Raw genomic sequence first — 19,093 nt, forward strand, 5'->3', positions numbered from 1 at the left:
TACAACACCTTTCTATTCTTTGAGGCTTGGTGTCCTGAACTGGGAGGAAGGTGTGACTTGAGAAACTTAGTGTCCTGTGCTGGGTCAAGGAAGTCACCTGTGAGGTTTAGTATCTGGTGTCAGGTAGAAGGGATCACCCGAGAGTCTCAGTTTGCTGTACTGAGTGGAAGGGGTCACATTGGCACCGTGACCTATACTAGGTGGAGGGTAAGGTCTCTCAGGTTCAATGTCTTGTTTTGGATGGAAAGAGTGATTTCAGATGCTCAGTGTCCTCTGCTGGGTGGAAAGTTTTATCTTGGGGCTCAATGTCCTTTGCTAGGTAAAAAGGGTCAACCTAGGGGTTAAACACATTATGGCACACTATCTTCTGATTCTATCACCCTTGGATGGTGATTTCAGTAGTGACCCATGAGATACTTGTCCCTCCCCTGCCTGGCTGTGTCCTCCCCCTCCTATTTATCTGACTGGCAGCTGAACCCGTGTCCCACTTCACATCTTTCTTCTCCAGTTCTCTTTACTTTCCTGGATGCTTTCCCTGTGGACTCCACATTACTGGAATGTGTCTTTGAGGTAAGGTCTCCCTATCTGTTACTGTTAGTCAAGATACTTTACCTCTCCTGCATTAAATCTATAGCATGTCCTGCTACATCATAGGCAGATACCTGTGTCTATTTGTTCACAGTTCTTTATGCCCAGGGCATCAGTCTGCACAGCTCCCTAAATCTCATGCCCCTGTTCCTACAGCCCTCTGTGCTCCATGCCTCTTTCCTGCACTTCCCTATGTCTAATGCCTGTTTTCACGCCATCACTACTGTATGTCATTAGTTTGTGCTTTATGTCTTTCAAAGCCCCTTTAATGAAGTAGTGCCCCTATGCATTCTCCCTAGTGTGCCGGTGTTCAATTCAGAGTCAGGACAATAGTAAAGAATGATGGATGTGGCAGAAACATGCGCCTCTGATTCCATAAAATTCCACAAGTGCCGGTAAGATGGCAAAATTTTGCTCAGAAGGAGCGGGTGGCAAGTAGGTGAGGATATAGATATAAAACTATAGGTGGGAAGCTATTTATTATGTATTTTGCTATATGTGTAGATGCAACACTGATGGATATGTTTATAATTTACAATATATTACCAATAATTGTCATTAGTGTCTTCCTGCAATCCAGTTTCTATCAAACATATTAGGACACGTGTCCACTACATCCTGTTGTCCAAATGGACTGATTGCTGTCAGATTTTAGCTGTCCCAAATTTCCGGGTTAACAACTTGTGACTGTACACATTGTGGTAGGCAATGTGCAGCAGGCTCGGTTTCTAACTTGTTCTTTGACCTGGTGGAAGCTTGAATATTGTTGAGGTGCCATCTACCAGAGCCATCGACAGTAGTGCTGACAGCCAATATATCTCACACGTCAGGTATCTGCTCACAGTCAGTGTCTGTTAGCGTGTCATGATATGGTTCCAAAAAAACCTGCAGGTGAACAGCATTCTCAAGCATCATAAAATCTCGGGCAGTGGGGACTGGGAGCAGCTGCATAAATCTGCAGTCAACTAGTGATATCTCTGGAACAAAAACAGGCAGTATCTCATATTTCATATGACCCCATAAGTAGTGTTGTAAGCTTTATAATGTGCCCCCCCCCCCCCCCCCCCGACCATTAGTTTGCCTATATTATACATGAACCTGCCCATCCATACTCCATTGACGAGTGGTATACAAGTTTCTGTTGGCAAACGAGGAACAATCATAAGGCAGGCATTAATATGTATATTACAACATTTATTAATAACACAAATGCCACAAAATCAAGTAGTTTGTAGTTGAAAAGATTAGTTATACTTTAAGAAAGGCAACAAGACCGTGTTGATCTTTTCTGGAGAATTCACTTTGACAACGTCTTCTGACTGTGAGTTTCATAGTCTCAGTGCTCTCACAGCAAGGCTAGGCATATAAAGCTTCTGTCACACAACTTTTTAGAGTTGTGATTTAACTATAATACCATAGTGAAGTTACAGACATGTCGCTTTCAAGTCACAATCCCATGCAAATTTCTTTGAAGTTTATGGTAAAAAGTTTGTATGTAACTTGTGACCAAAATCCAACAGATCTGGATTTTCTGCATCAGTTATATGGTAGCCAGTTGGTTGCCTGTTGCAATGTGACGCCATAGAGATTTACATTTATCCTCTATCCATAGACCAGAGAATCCTAAGAATGTGGGTGTTTTACCCCCAATATGAATTCAGCCTGACTGCACCCCTACTGAACAAGATGCTTCCATGAGCCTATTCACTTCAATGGGAACAGCAGAGAAAGCAAAGTCTGTAGTTTGGCTATTTCCAGCGCTCCCATTGAAGTGAATTGGAAGTTTGGATGTGTCCAGTCCAGCAAGGTGCACGTTCAACCTAGCTGCAGTCAAACTCACAATGGGGATGAATCATATTGCAGGATCGGTAGGGGTCTCATTGGTCAGACCCCCACTGATCAGCTACGGATAGAGGATAGTCTTCGTGTTATGAGAAATGAATCTTTGATATATTTCTGTATATATATATATATTTCTGATATATTTCTAGTTTGCAGATCTCCCTAAACTAGTGGGTGGAGGCCCTGTACACAATAAATACTACTCCCTAATTCTTAGAAGGGGTAATGTATCTCATTAGGGAGTACAGCGACTTATAAGATCCTGGAAGCCCTGCTAAGAATTCTGGGTAAGGAATTTGCAAATAAGACCTCTTTTGGTAAAGAAAAAAAAAAGGGAGCTCCAGCGCCACCTTTTGGAAGGTAGCTCCCTATAGATTCATGCACCCTTTTCCATTTGAAGGAGTTATTCTTGTTTAGTTTATTATTCTCAGATTATGCCCTTAGGTTTCTTTGAAAACCATGCACTACTCTTCCTAATTTTCATTTACTAAGAAACAGTCCAAGAATCATACAGAAGTACTTACCCATATTGATGGGAATAAACCACCTAGGAAAGTGTTGTTGTACCCGATTTAGCTGATTTCAGTTGCTGTGTGTCTTTCCCTTAGCTTCTGCTCACTCCTCTCCCTTCTTCTTCTCCTCCGTAGACTTTTATAGACATGTGTAATCTGGCTTTGGTATGTCTTTCTTATAGGTTAGTGCTCAAACCTGTGCAAAGCACTTCATATACAGTCTGAATAGTCTGTAGCCGACGATCCACCTCTTCTGCGCAGGTCTCTGATGCTGCTCACATGCCTGCGCAGTAGAGGTGGTCTATCGGCTGCACAGAGCAGCGCAGGGTCTATAGCATGGCCAAAGGTCACAGAAGGAGCTTTCCTGCAGGAAGAAGCCTGGAAGGAAGAGAGGTAAGTATGATGGAGTGGATGGGGGGGGGGGGGGATAGTAGTGACGTTCCGTTTCCGGAAACGGGGAAATGGATTGTCACCAGATAACCAGCAAGTGCCCCTGTGACAGTCACATGACCACCCCAGGGATATGGGCAAATATACATTTTTGATAAATTATGTTATTTATAAAGTAGGAGGGGGAGGGTGTTTAGATTAGTGTAGGGATTAAATTTTATCCTGGACAACCCCTTTAAACTAAGACGGAACTTCCGGTGGGATATTAATAGGTAGGGCTTCTGTCTTTGCAATATTCATTTTGAAACCTCATAAGCAGCCAAAAGTTTGGACGGAGATATGAAAATATCAACTGCAAGCAAAGACCAGCCTGAACTATCTGCCACAAAACCTAACCCCCCTCACCTCAGGATGAGATTGGTTGGCCACCTCTAGAGGTTCGATACAAAGTAAGGATAGAAGGGCATACAACATACAACCCTGCCTGGTACTGTTATATAAGGTGAAGGGTTGAGAGGCAACATGGGGAAGATTAGTGGGACCAGTGTAGAGGCTTCCAAACATAAAACCAAGAGGATAGAAGACTTTTTTTTTATTTTTGAAGTTTAGCTAAAGCATAAAGGCTATGCTTTTATCACCTGCTGTTGATGTCTATTAAGTCAATCTGTCTTCTAGAATTATTGCATCCCTGTCTGCAAGGAACAAAAGCAACTTAGACAAGGGAAGGGAGCCAATAAGTACACCAATAGGCCAAAATTTTGGAAAACCACTTCAATTCAGAGTTCAGTAGGGCAATAAGTCTGGAGTTATTACAGTCAAAGTAGTGATTCCTTGGTATGGGAATAAGCGTAATAAAAGAGTGCGCACAGTAGTCAGGATGGGGGCTCCCGCCAAAAAGAAATTAAAGAGCGTTACAAGCATGGGAATCAAGTTAACTGGAGTAAACCTTATAGTACAAATATGTGAATCCGTCTGGACCTGGGGATTTACCAGTTGGCAGGTCCTTAAGAGTAGTGGAGACCTCTTCTGTTGTAGTGGCTTCATTAAGGGTAGCTACAGTATTTTGGGGTTAAAGATTGTAAAAAGCCCTGCAGATGTTCTTGCTTTTCATCTGGGCCAGAGAGAGGATGTAGACTTTGTTGTAATAATCATGAAACATAATATAAATAATAGATATGACATAGATATGACAACTCATCTCTCTTAAGGGCGTATGGAGTCCCCTTTTCTGTTTGTTCTTGCAGCTTATTCCCACTCTCATAATAGCTCTGCTTGGTGTGTAATAAGAGCTTGTCTGTCCTACACAACAAAGTATTCTTAATCTAGGCTTCAACTTCATTAAATTGCTTTAGGGTGCATTTCGTCAAATTCGGCAACATAGAGCTCTTGAGGTGTTGCAGCCTGGTGTGAAGTTGTTTTAATTTACTCTATTAACCACTTACGGTATATTCACGTGGCTACATTTGAAGGTAGTCAACATTGTTTCTGACAAATGGTTTGCTATATGTGAGGAAGGGGAGGGAAAACAGCTTCCCAACCCTGGATGGGAATCCCCATCTTTAGAAAATCTGGTCTCTCAAAGCAGTGAGGACAGGATGGAGATGCCTATGCTTTAGTAAGGTTATCCATGAGAGGTCAGCATTAGGGGTGCCATCAAATGGAAAGTTTTGAAGATGCAAGCTTTAGACATGATGGCATACCTCCCAACTTTACCAGATTTTAGTTCTGGATTCCAGATCCTGTCCTGCTGCCCCAGTCGGTGGGAGGTATGTCCCGGATTCAACTCATCTATGTCCAGAGGAGGTGAATACAATGTTGAAGCAGGAACTATCACCTCCCTGCTTCACCACTGTGACTCCTCACTTCTCCACACATCCAACCTATATATATATATATATATATATATATACACACACACACACACACACACACACACACAGTATATATATATATATATCTCACAGCAGCCCCTGCAGCCTATATTATGCCCCACAGTGGCACAATAGACTGTGGGGCTTAATAGAGGTTGCAGGGGCCACAGTGGACCCTTCAAGCTCTATTATGCGCCACAGTTGCACACCCATGAACTATTATTATACTCAGGGGTCTTTTCAGACCCTGAGTATAATAATCGGAGCCCCAGGGGAGGTGAGGGAACATAATAAACACTGTTACTCACCTCTCTGGGATCTGATGTTACTCCTAGCAGGCTTCAGGCCTATATGGTAATGCGTCAGACGTCACGTGGTCTGGGATATTACTATATAGGCCCAAAGTCTGTGCTAGCAGTAACATATAGGCCCAAAGCCTGTGGTAGCAGTAACAGCCTGTTACCATACAGGCCCAAAGCCTGTGCTAGCAGTAACAGGCTATTACTACTAGCACAGGCTTCGGGCCTATATGGTAGTATCCCAGACCACGTGATGTCTGACACATTACCATATAGCCCTGAAGCCTGCTTGGATTAACACCGGATCCCGGAGAGGTGAGTAACAGTGTTTATTATGTTCTCTCACCTCCCCTGGGGCTCCGATTATTATACTCGGGGGTCTGAAAAGACCCCCGAATATAATAATAGCGGCAGTGGGATCGCGGCCTGGCCCGGGCCTATTCACTACTGCCCGCCGCGGCCTAAAGTACAAGGGGAAGCGGGGGCGGCAGTGAGCAGGTCCGGGTTGGTAAATAGGCCGCTGCCTGCTGGTAGATACTCCAGCAGGCAGCGGCCTATTATAAACCATAAAAAGAGTATACTTACCGTGCGCTGCTGCTCCCACTGCCGGATCCTCTTCTCCCACAGGATGTCTGCGTATCAGCTTAGGTGGCGTGATGACGCCGCCTACGCTGATATGTAGAAGTCTGATCCAGACATCTACGCTGCCGCTCTCCTTGCGCTGGTTGCGAGGGGAAAAAAAATATAAAACGCCCGGGCTGCCGCCCCCTCGGGACCGCCGCCCGAAGCGGGCGCTTCACATCGCCTCATTAGAGGTGCCCTGGGTCCTGGGGGCTGTATGCGTGATGTGATGACGTCACTCAATTGTGCCTGCAGTTCTCTGAACACTCCAGAAGCAGAGACTGCTGACAGTGCAGGAGAGGGCAACTAGAGGGGGGGCAGATGAAAGGGGGCATTAAAGAGGACCTTTCACCTCCTGGGGAACCTGCGGTGTAATACACCGCTAGAAAGCCGACAGTGCACTGAATTCAGCGCACTATCGGCATTCACGTTCTGTGTCCCCGGTGAAGAGCTATCGGTGCCAGTACTGTAGCTCTTCAGTGTCAGAGGGGCGTGTCTGACACTCAGTCAGAAACGCCCTTCCTCACAGCAGCATTTATTGCGCTGTACTGTGAGAAGGAGCGTTCCTTACTGCCCAGCGATGACGCTGAGTGGTGAGGAATGCCCCCCCTCAGTACTCGTCTATGGATGAGCACTATCAAGAGGGGAGGGAGGCGTTCCTCACCGCTCTCACAGTACAGCGCAATAGATGCTGCTGTGAGGAAGGACGTTCCTGACTGACTGTCAGAAACGCCCTTCAGACAGTGAAGAACTACGGTATCGGCACAGAACGGGAAAGACGATAGTACGTTGAATTCAGCGTACTGTCGGCTTTCTAGCAGTGTATTACACCACATGTGCTCCAGGAGGTGAAATGTCCCCTTTAAACTGGGGGCAGAAGGAGAGGTGTTGATCGAATGATTTTGGTCGCTACCTTTCCCTTAAGGGCAAAGTAGCTGACTAAGTGGTCACCAAAGGCACAGTATACCTACTTAGCTCAGGCCAGCCCACACAACTGCAGATAAACAAAAGGCAGAGATACCGAGCGCACTAAGTGTAGTATTGGCTGATATAAAAAAGGAACACAGCAGAATTAAGTGATAATGAAACCAGAAGGCCTCTCACCTTTAGGTGTTGTGAACTGGTCACAACACCATTGACCATGTAGTACTAACAATCTCAGGTGAGAGTGGCAGCGGAGAAACTGGCAAACACCGATGAACCGGGAGGATTCAGCAGAAACAGAAAGACCGAAGGCCTTAGACAGTGACTCCATGCTTTAAATAGCCCTTTTTCAAGTGTAACCAACTAAACCTGTCGGGCCAGATGCGTTCAACCCACACAACTGAACTGCGTACTTGGAGAGGTGGAGGACTTTTTAGAGGGAATTTTGGTGTTTGGTGTTGACCCCTACATGGTTCTTGATCCCCTGGCTGATATGTCAAGCAGGTCTACCCCTATATAATGTACCTTTCCGTCATGATAAATGGTCTTTACAATCTTTCCAGGTTGCCGACTCCTCATGTTTCCAGCACCCATCAGGCTGCAATTTTACCTTCCTCTCCCTCTCTCATAATGTCTGCTCCAGATTCATTTACATTTACCTCTCACTTCCGAGAGTGGCCTCTACCGACCCTATTATCTTTTTGGATCTTGCGCTAATTTCTGCTACTATCTCCCTCATAGCCCCTCAGCCCTATGCTTGGCACTGGCACCTTAATGACAATCTACAGCAGAACCTCAAAGAGATCCACAGGTACCTCTCTAACATCTTTTTCTACAATGACTCATCTGCTATTTCACGCACCACCATTTGGGAATCTCATAAACATTTTATCCAAGCCTCATATTAAAATTGCCCCTCAACTTAAAAAGTAGAGTAATGCCAATATGGCGTTGCTGTGGCATGGATTAGTAAACTGGAGACGACCTACAAATGTTTTCCGGCCCTGTCCATCCAGGAAGAGATGCTTCTGGCATAATGCTGCTGAATCTTTGAATTCAGAAACAAACCAAGCAAGATGCTGGCCCATGCCCACAAGACTATAGATGGAATGCTCTTTCATACCCTGCGACCTACATTGTCTGGTACCCAGATCTCATTATCACTGGAGATCATGCACACTTACTCAAAATTTTACTCTTCCCTGTACAACCTCCATCTGCAGGGCCCCAATGTTACCTAATCATCAGCAACGTAATGAGATACATGACTACCTTCCCCATTCCAGTCTCCTAAGCCTTTTGTCTGAGGCAATAAACATTCTAGACAGCTGCATCTCAGAATTTGAAATGTTGTTGGCCTTGAAAGAGTTCCAATCTGGTAAAGTGCTTGGCCCTGATAGACTGTGTCTTCCTTATTATAGTAAGACCTTCCAAATGCAACGAGCCGTATATATACAGCATGGCAGGGAGAAACTTGTCTCATATGAATGCTCATTTGACACCAGAACTCCCCATGGACCTTTCCTATCTGGCTCAGCATTTGTCTAGCACAGTGATCCAGCCAAATATAAGCTTATAACTGAATCTGTATGAGCCTGTCACCAGCTGGTATCTGTAAATATACGGATACTAAGTGCAAGGAGTGCAGAGTAACTTCTAGATGGAGGGGTCATGTTCTGAGGCACAGAGTAGGGTAAAGCATTCCAGAGCACCAATGCAGCTCGAGAAAAGAGCCAGGAGAGGGATGTTTAGATAACAGAGGTCATTGGCAGAAATGGAGAGGATAGTTAGGGTAGTAGACCGTGATGAGGAAGAAGATGTAGGGACGTATAGTGCTATGAAGGGATTTATGAGTGACATAATTTTATAATGTATTATGAGGTACATGGCAGTCAGTGCAACAACTGACACAAGGGGTTTGTTTACCAGGTGGGTTTTCCTAGAGACTGTTATTTCACTTTATTATATGGCTATTTGTTTATTTAGGTTTACATATTACCTATGGCACCTCCTATAGATTCACTGCTTATAGTATAGGCATCATTTTTGCTTATTTACATATACATACTTATCTGCTATGGCTTCCATCATGGTTCTCATATTTGTTTTCTATATATTCTATATTAACCATATATAGTAACTATCACTTCCCTACGGCATACCCAAGTGCTAATATTTGTTGGTATTCCCTTTATTTATTTCCCCTTATGTATACTGTTGTATGTTATCTATTGTCATTAATAAAAATATTAGATATTTTTACTTTAGTGTGGGCATGTTTTTGTCATTTATTATACTGCTGCTTGCTCCAGACATGAAGCGTGATTTTATCTTGTAGTAGTGTAAGCTTATCTTGTTTAAAGGGATCCTATCACTCAGACACAATTTTTCTAGATACCACGTCGGAATATCCTTAAGAAAGGCTATTCTTCTCCTACCTTTCGTCGTCTTCTCCGCGCCGCCGTTCGCCTACAACCTCGGTTCTTGTCGGTATGCATATTAGCTTTCTCGCAGCACTGGGGGCGGGCCTCAGCACTCAGACAGCACTGGTGGCATCCCCAATGCTGCGGGAGAACTCTCTCCAGCGGCGCCTCCATCTTTTTCAGCAGCGTCATCTTCAGCCTCTTCTTCCAGCGGTGGTTTGTAACTTCTAGGCCTCGAGCAAAGCAGACTACGCATGCCCACAGGCCACAAGAAAATGGCTGCTTGCACAATATTGTAAGTGTCCATTTTCTCGTGGCGTGTGGGCATGCACAGACTGCTGTGCCCGAGGCCTAGAGGTTACAAGCCACCGCCGGAAGAAGAGACTGAAGATGACGCTGCTGAAGAAGATGGAGGCGGATGCCCCCAGTGCTGTCTGAGCGCTGGGGCCAGCCCCCAGTGCTGCAAGAGAGCTAATTTGCATACCGACAAGATCTGGGATTGAAGGCAAACCGCGGCGCGGAGAAGACGACTAAAGGTTATTCCGATGTGGTACTTAGAAAAAATTGTGTCTGAGTGATAGGATCCCCTTAACATTTTATTTTTAATTATCTTACTATTTTCACAATTTTAGGCCATACTTTCAGGTTAGTTTTCTTCTCTAACAAGGAGTCTGTGTGGAGAATTTGTTTCTAAGGCTCGGGCCCCATGGGACGGAAACGTGGTGTGCGGCTACGCCGTGATTTACAAAACTAGTGTGGTTTTAAAAATCGCAGCATGTCAAAAATACCTACGGAAACGCCGACGGTTTCCCATAGGTATAATTGCAACAGAAAGTCTGCAGACTTTCTATTTAAAGTGCTGTGGGAAGAACTGCGATGCGTTGCCGCTTTATTGCTGCGAGACATCCCGTGGGGCCTTAGCCTAAAAGAGCTTATTGTTTCTTTGTAGTTTTTTGCTGTTTCTTCACATCTTCCTGTTTTAAGAGCATAGATTTCTTTTAGTTATTTATTTCTCCTCTCTTATGTTTTCATTAATACTGAGTCTCCTTGATATGGATAGAGAAGTGAATACTATCTTCAGTGCACAGATTTTTTTTCCTTATGACAATAATAATCGCCGCTCTGTCCTGTGACCTCTTCTCTCTCCAGCCTCCTGGTACAGATGACCTCAGATGAGCGACCTCTGACCTCAGGCTGGTGTTTTAAGCGTGAAACATGTAGTCCATGCTCCATGACACATGACAGTCCAAGTGCTGACTCTGACACCACCGGGGTCCTCAGCCTTTCTCTGAGCACTCTGGACTCCCCTTCACTCTGCAGAAGAAGTTCTCCCCACTCTAAATGCGACTACGGTCCTAAGAGGCTTTGTCTGGTTTGCGGAGATGTGGCATCTGGGTACCATTACGGTGTCGCCTCCTGCGAAGCCTGCAAGGCATTCTTCAAACGAACGATCCAAGGTAGTGACTGAGGAGAAGTGAACATAGAACTCTGGTAGTCGTGTCTTGTCACTTGTCAAAGATTACATTAACTACATGACACCACATGTTTAGTGTCCCCTTATATATGTCTACAATAAGAGGCCCTAGTCCATACAGGTGTGCAAACATTTGTCACCACTAATCCTTAACTATGGGTATTGCACTCCACAGGTAACATTGAGTACAGCTGCCCAGCATCGAAACAGTGTGAAATCACCAAGCGCCGTAGGAAATCCTGCCAGTCCTGCCGATTTGCCAAATGTCTAAAGGTTGGGATGCTGAAGGAAGGTGAGAACTGATAAATGTGATGCCACTAGTAAGGCACAAGGCACTTGATAACCCTGTGCCTTCATTCATAGGAGTGCGCCTAGACCGGGTTCGAGGTGGGAGACAGAAATACAAAAGATTTCTGGAATCAGATGGTGCCATCCATGGAGGACAGATTCAGTCCAGCCGTAAGAAGTCATGTGAGTGCATTGAGGCTTGTGAATCCTTAATCTGTATCTGTTAGATATGGAGAATGATGAGGTAGATAGCATAAGATATGGATAAGGCTGTGATAGTGGGTGTAATAGATAAAGAAAGCTTTTCTTGGTTTGCAGAGATGTGGTATCTAAATACTATTATTATTGTGTGACCTCTTGTGAAACCTGCAAGGAATTCTTCATATGTGCAATCCAAGATAGTGAGTGGCTTGGAGAGGTTACATGACAGAAAAGTGATTATTACTGTGTATTAAAGGGATTCTACCATTAAAACACTTTTTTTTTTTCTGGATGACACATAGGAATAGCCTTAAGAAAGGCTATTCTTCTTGTACCTTTAGATGTCTTCTCCGCGCCACCGTTCCGTAGAAATCCCTGTTTTCGTCAGTATGCAAATGAGTTCTTTCACAGCATTGAGGGCGGTCCCCAGCGCTCAAACAGCACTGGGGGCGTGCCCAATGCTGCGAGAGAACTCTCCAGCACCGGTTCCATCTTCTTCAGGAACATCCTCTTCACGCATCTTCTTCCAGCGCAGGCGGTCAAACTTGTAGGCCTTGGGCAGAGCTGACTGCGCATGCCTGCAGCCACAAGAAAAATGACCGCTTACACAGTAAGTAAGCAGCCATTTTCTTGTGACCTGAATAAGTACACTATGATCTGTACATTGTACACTCGAATAATCTATATACAACCAATGTAGGGTGGTGTATTGAAGGAATGCAAATTGTCCGTAAGAGTCTGTGGACTATATTGATTTAGTCATAGTGATAACTGGAATTCCCAGTCACAGAATAATTATCACACATTTAGTGCTTGGGCACTGTTCAGTTTTAGAAAGATACAGAGTTTTAATATGAATTAGTAAAAGTTATGTTTTATGATACTTAGTTTCGTGGGGGTCCTAGTGTGTGTTTTTATTCTGACATGTGAACCAGAAAAAAAAGTGTTTTACTGATATAATCCCTTTAAGGAACTCAACAAGCAGGGGTGTCCAGCATGGCAAATGTTGAGGTATAGTGGCAGTCAGACATGGAGAAGGAAGGGTGTGTCAGGGGAGTATCATCCATTTTTTCCTTCCTTCCAGACACAGGGACATCAATTGTGTCACAACTTCTCATGGCAGAACCAGAGAAGATTTATGCCATGCCAGATCCCAGCCTTCCTGATAATGACATCAAGGCCCTTAGCATCTTGTGTGAACTCGCTGACCGGGAGCTAGTGCTGACCATTGGGTGGGCTAAACATATTCCTGGTTAGTCTGTACTACCTCTATCTCCCACCCATACTCACTGACATCCTTCATCCATATAATACAGCCACGCGCAGTCTCTGACTACCCCCCTTTAGGTAATCTAAGCCCTCTTCAGTCTCTGACTGCCCTCCTCTATATAATGTAGCCCCCTTCCCCTAGACTCTGCCACCCTCCTCAAAAAAAATCAAAAAAAATCAGCCCCCTCCAGTCATCCAACCATCCATAGTATGACTTACCACTGGACTCTTCTTCAGGATTCTCCTCCCTCTCACTGGCTGATCAGATGAGTTTACTACAGGGAGCCTGGATGGAGATCTTGCTGCTGGGTGTTGTCTTCCGTTCTCTATCGTTCCCAAATGAGTTGGTGTATGCCGAGGATTACGTCATTGATGAGATGAGGTCCCGGATGTGTGGTCTGCATGATCTCTATCTTTGCACCCTGCACCTTGTTCACAGATACCGCAACCTTCAACTTGACAAGGAAGAGTATGTCACTTTAAAAGCTTTGGTGCTCACAAACTCGGGTAAGGAATTCTCACAGTTATTCCTGCGCTGACCATACAAATAACTACTGATCCACCTCTAGCCTGTCAATCAAGTGCCTGGAGCCACTAATATTCATGCCACTCTCTACCTCCTCCATCTTCTGTCTTGTAGATTCACTGAATATACAGGATGTGCGGAGCGTTAGGAGTCTGCAGGATCTTCTCCAGGGAGCTCTGCAGGAGTATGACATAAACTATCACCAGGATGAGCCACGAAGAGCAGGACAACTCCTGCTCACCCTTCCTCTACTGCGCCAAACAGCCAGTAAAGTGCTGCTGCACTTTCATGGGGTGAGAGCTCAGGGTACGGTGCCCATGCATAAACTTTTCCTGGAAATGCTGGAGGCAAAGTGTGAACTGTCAGTGTGACACAACTGTGTTGACCTGTGAAGACAACCACATCCTTCTATACAGAAGACAGGGTGTAAGGGGCACACAGATGACCACCTCAACAGAGGATGGGGTATCACATGCACACAGATCATCACCTATTAGAAGACTGTGTAGGCACACAGATAACCACTTGTACAGCAGACAAGGACACAGATAAACACTTGTACAGAATAAGGGATATAATGGGCACACAGAGAAGCACTTGCTCACAAAAGAAAGTGCAGTGGACACACAGAAGAAGTATTGCACCCAAGTGGGTGCACAGATGGGCAAAGCATCTGTGCAAATGATACAGACACTGATAAGCATTTGTACAGCACATGAAAGTGTAGTGAGAATACAGATGGATACTTGTACTGAAGACAAGGGTGGAATGGACACAGATAAATACCTGTGAAGCAGACGAAGGTGTGGTGGGCATACAGATGGGCACTTGTACAAAAGGAAGGATCTATCAGACACACAGATAAACCTGTAAAGAAGATGGGATTAACTGGCACTCATAAAGAAGACAGGGTATAACCGACACAAGATTGGTGAATGTTGAGTAAATCACATATATAGTATGTGTGTTATGAACAAATTAAAAATCTCATTGTTCTCATTTATTTCATGATCCCCTGGGCGTTGCTTACTTCTCTTCAGAGATTTAGACCTGGCTCTGAGGTGTCTAAGGGTCTTGATGCTGAAGTGTCTAAGACCAGAAGAGGCTTACGGAAGTTCATAGATGTCTTTTTTCCCATCCAGCCAAAGAGGTCGGGGGTGCGTTATAGAGTTGTTCAACTCTGTGTATAGTGTTCTACCTCTAGTGGCGGCTGGAGGCAGACAAGAATTTTTTTTCATTTAAATCTGGGGTCCCCAACCTGTTTTGTACTAAGGATTCACGAACCAGTACTAGTCTGCAGCATGGTCATTCGGGACCTCTGATTGAAAGAGTAACTGTGCTTTCATGAATAGTTGAAACATGCGCAGAGTCTTGCTGGGCAGTCTGTTCCATGGCTGTATAAGCCTTCATACATAATATCCCAGGGCTGGCGTCAGCACCCAGCAACCTGGGCAGATGCAGGGGCCCAATGAGAGCTGAAAGCATCAGTTTTATTTAAAAAAACAAAACAAAACCACTACTAAACTTGCTTTTGTCCTTCTTCAAACACTTGTGTCCTAATGTTTCCCCTCTCTGACCCCTCTGTAGCTGCTGTCTTCTACAAGTACTGGTATCTGAGTGACCACAGATATGTGATAGATACGTACAGTGTCAGACTGAAGGACCTAGAAACTTGTTCTGGGGGCACACCTAAGAGCTTCCTGCTAATAGCCTACACCACAGCTACTTCACTGTCAAATCTCGTACATGTGCTGACTATCTGGCGTTACTGAGTATTTCCCCAGAGTGGTCATCCTCTATAGTACTGTGCATGCCCCAATAGCTCCATGACCAATTCATACACAGTACTGTTTGGGGAGTGACAGGACCATGGAGAGCTACAAGCATGCGCAATATTTTTGTTACGAGCAAACACAGTTCTAAACTTCAGGCTGCTAGGTAGCTCCAAAATCAGGTACAGTGCAGCAGATAAAACGGCCCCAAGCACACAGCGCTCCTCCACTGGGCCAAACCTGACCTCCGAGCGTTTTCACCAGAACCCCTAGTGGTGGAGATGGATTTGGCAGATTCCTTCAGCCAAAGTTAGCAACAAGTGTAAGAGTACGGTGCGCTCTGTGCACCACAAGTATCAGCAAACCCAAAAGATAACTCACCAGAGAACTGGAGCTGAAAGAAAGCTTGAAGATGTCAGTAGAAGTAGAGGAGCAGATTCCTGACAAGGTGGCAAAGACAGTCACGTGGTCGTTGGTCTGGTCAGAAACAAGAGTTCAGCGCAGTGCAGGAGGATCAGGCAGAAGAATGGTCAACAATCCAGTTTGGCAACATGAGGTCAGCGCAGTACAGAGACAGGATCAATGAAGAGGAGTCTAGGAGGCAAGCAGGGGTCATAACGGACAAAAAAAACAGGAGCAGAATAGGCAAACACAGGCAGCGGTTGAATAATAGAGCTAAGAGGTCAGACACAGGAGTTTCAACATGTACAAGGTAAACACTTACTTCTGGAGAACTGAATAGCCAGTGATGCGCGAGAAACATAATTACATAGTAGATGAGGTTGGATAAAGACATTAGTCCATCAAGTCCAACCTATAACTCTACACTCCCTACAGTGTTGATCCAGGGGAAGGCAAAAAAAACCCCATGAGGCTCATGCCAATTGCCCCATTTCAGGGGAAAAAATTTCATGGAAGGCTGGGCCGACTCCAAGGGCAAGAACCTGCCACAGCCCCTTGAAGGTCGGAGTACCTCCTTTCGAGGAAGAGGCACTCGAAGAGGCACCAGAGGCCAGCGGCGATCCGGGAAAGGAAGAGGTCGGGGCTCATCTCGTGGCCGTAAGAATGCCCCCTTCTAATTCCCTCTCAGTACACCCCCCCCTTCCTACCCCCCCTCCCCTGGGGTGGGCGGTCGTCTTTCCCACTATGTGGAGGCCTGGCGGCAGAATATTCGGGACCCCTGGGTCATCCAGACGATCCAGGAAGGCTATAAAATTAATTTTGTTTCCCAGCCGTCAGAGAAGATGGTAAGAACCCGCCCTCTTCAGGGCCTCAAACAACTTCATCTGGAGAGATTGATTCAGGAGTACGTGGACAAGGCCGCGCTAGAGATGGTTCCTCGCGCAGAACAAGGCACAGGCGTCTACTCTCCAGTCTTCTTGGTCCCCAAGCCATCAGGCGAGTGGCGTATGATCATCGATCTCAGGTATCTGAATCACTTCATCCGCAGGCTGCGGTTTCGCATGGAAACCATAAGGTCAGAACTACCTTTCATGCACCCTGGAGATCACTTCGTCACTCTGGACCTGAAGGACTCCTACCTCCACGTACCCATCTTTCTAGCACACCGAAAGTTCCTAAGGATTGCCGTAGACATACAGGGGAAAGAGGCGCACTTCCAGTTCGCAGTCCTCCCGTTCGGCATATCCTCCGCCCCCCACACCTTCACAAAGGTCATAGCTCCGGTCGCTGCCGCCCTGCGCCTTCAAGGCATATTCATAGTCCCGTACCTGGACGACTGGCTTCTGAAGGCTCATTCAAAGGAGGTTCTTACCACGCAGGTGCAGACCGTCGTAGCTCTACTAGACAAGCTGGGGTGGCTGGTAAACTGGCAGAAGTCAGTGATGGTGCCATCAACACAAGTTCAGTTCCTGGGACTTATTCTAGACTCTCTCAACATGACGGTCTCTCTACCCTCTCCTCGCAAAAGGAAAATTGCTCGGGCAGCACATCATTTGTCTTCCACACGGAAGGTCACCATCAGGACGGCGATGAAGGTCCTTGGATTGATGTCCGCTGCCCTAGATGCAGTTCCTTGGGCCCTATGGCATATGCGCCCTCTACAGAACGAGATCTTGAGAGTCTGGAATCACAGTCCTTCAGGTTTACAGAAGCCAATCCAGTTAACCATAAGCACCCGGCAAACCTTGCCCTGGTGGACCCATCTGCGAGATGGGAAGTCCTCGGTCCAGCCCGCTTGGACCCTGTTGACTACAGATGCCTCCCTCACAGGCTGGGGAGCTCATCTGGGGGAGACCCCGGTTCAAGGTACATGGAATCAGCGGGAGAGGACGCGCTCATCCAACTGGCGCGAGCTTACCGCAGTTCATCGAGCCCTTCTGTCATTTGCACCACTTCTACGAGGGAAAGCGGTCAAAGTAAGATCAGACAATCTGACGACAGTCCACTATATCAACAAGCAGGGAGGAACCAGGTCCCCCTCGCTCATGCAAGTCACCAACCTGATCTTCTCCTGGGCAGAACGAAACCTCTCCCAGCTGGCCGCGGTACATATCCAGGCCGCCTGAACATCCTAGCGGACCAACTCAGCAGAGGCCGGCCAACCGCAGGCAAATGGTCCCTGAATCAGGACATCTTCCACTACCTGACCAGGAGGTGGGGTCTCCCCGAGGTGGATCTGATGGCCACCCAACACAATGCCAAAGTAGAAAGGTTTTGCTCCCTGTACCGGGAAGACAACCCTTTGGCTGTGGATGGATGCCCTGTCAATACCATGGAGGTTCGAACTGGCATACGTGTTCCCTCCCATCCCGATGATACCAAAGGTATTGGCGAAACTCAGGCAGGACCAGACTTCGGCAATAGTGATCATGCCGTTCTGGCCGAAAAGGGCATGGTTCACCGACCTTATCCTTATGAGTCGGGGGAACTACTGGAGGCTTCCACCAGTCAGGAACCTGGTGTCACTGAACAGTCGGCCGTGCCTGGGCCTAGACAAATTCAACCTCACTGCCTGGAGGCTAACCGCGCCATACGCGCAGACAGAGGATTGTCCCAGGGAGTGCTAAGTACCTTAGCCCATTCAAGAGCAGAGGCAACCATTCAGAGCTACCAAAGGATCGCCCGGATATTCCGAGATTGGTGTACAGGCAGCCACCGCGATCCAGACAGAGATGCAGTCCTAGAGTTCTTACAGAACGGCCTGGAGAGAGGACTAGCACCTGCCACCCTCAAGGTTCAAGTGTCAGCTCTATCTGCTCTCCTGGAGACACGGTTATCACAAGATCCTCTTGTCAAACAGTTCCTTAGGGGGGCTGCCAGGCTCTGCCCCCAGGTACGGCCCCCTGTCCCCAGGTGGGACCTGGCCGCGGTTCTACAAGGGCTATGTGCGCCCCCCTTCGAACCATTATCTGAAGTGGACTGGAAGTACCTGTCATTTAAAGTGACCTTTCTGTTGGCAATAACCTCCGCCAAGAGGGTTGGCGAATTGCAGGCTCTAGCAGCCTCCGAACCTTTCATAACTTTCTTTCCTGACAGAGTACATCTAAGGTTCGTCCCAGGATTCTTGCCAAAGGTACCCACACTTCAGAACACCAATCAAGTGATCACCCTACCGGGGTTCTTTCCCTCCCCTGCCACTGAGCAGGAGGAGAAGCTACACACACTGGATCTGGTAAGAGCACTACGTATCTACCTGGATCGTACAGCACCGTTCCGAAGATCAGAGAATCTTCTGTTTAATGTGTTTGGCCACAATAGAGGCGCTAAAGCATCAAAGGTAACCCTGTCTAGATGGATCAGAGAAGCTATCAGCTGTTCCCTACGGGCTCAGAATCTTCCTGTTCCAGATTTCCTACGAGCCCATGCCACCCGATCAGTGGCAACATCATGGGCAGAGACACGGTTCCTCTCTCTAGAGCAGATATGTGCTGCAGCCTCTTGGAGCTCACAGCTGACTTTTGCCAAACACTACAGATTGGACTGGCGTACGGCCGATGCTACAGCATTTGGGCACTCCGTCTTGGCATCAGCCTGCCAGGAGGTCCCGCCCTAGGGGAGATAATACTTGCTAAATCCCCAGTTGTGCTGCTGTTGGGCATAGGGGGAAAGAAAGATTATGAATGATAATCTG

General features: G+C 46.5%; 1 protein-coding gene across 2 annotated transcripts; it reads left to right on the forward strand.

Moving 5' to 3' along the window:
- Positions 1 to 930: 930 nt before the first annotated feature.
- On the forward strand, positions 931 to 13,664 carry ESRRB (estrogen related receptor beta). 2 transcript variants are annotated; one of them, XM_075280663.1, is made up of 7 exons: positions 931 to 983; positions 10,620 to 10,927; positions 11,120 to 11,236; positions 11,308 to 11,415; positions 12,518 to 12,685; positions 12,940 to 13,209; positions 13,343 to 13,664. In XM_075280663.1, exons 1-7 carry the CDS (start codon positions 931 to 933, stop codon positions 13,597 to 13,599), a joined length of 1,281 nt encoding a protein of 426 aa, XP_075136764.1. In that variant the 3' UTR covers positions 13,600 to 13,664. The 2 variants fall into 2 exon arrangements, with proteins under 2 accessions (XP_075136764.1, XP_075136765.1); XM_075280664.1 differs by lacking the exon at positions 931 to 983 and adding an exon at positions 8,312 to 8,332 and having other exon boundaries at positions 10,633 to 10,927.
- The last annotated feature ends 5,429 nt before the right edge of the window (positions 13,665 to 19,093 follow it).

Source organism: Leptodactylus fuscus, chromosome 7 (genome assembly GCF_031893055.1).
Source record: "Leptodactylus fuscus isolate aLepFus1 chromosome 7, aLepFus1.hap2, whole genome shotgun sequence".
Classification (NCBI taxonomy): Eukaryota; Metazoa; Chordata; class Amphibia; order Anura; family Leptodactylidae; genus Leptodactylus; species Leptodactylus fuscus.

Bases quoted from the DNA above. Each gene is read 5' to 3' on its own strand.
- ESRRB (XM_075280663.1), top strand. From the start codon at position 931: ATGGATGTGGCAGAAACATGCGCCTCTGATTCCATAAAATTCCACAAG. The intron at 12,686-12,939 runs GTTAGTCTGTAC...ACTCTTCTTCAG, and splicing joins GTGGGCTAAACATATTCCTG to GATTCTCCTCCCTCTCACTG. The intron at 13,210-13,342 runs GTAAGGAATTCT...TCTGTCTTGTAG, and splicing joins TTTGGTGCTCACAAACTCGG to ATTCACTGAATATACAGGAT.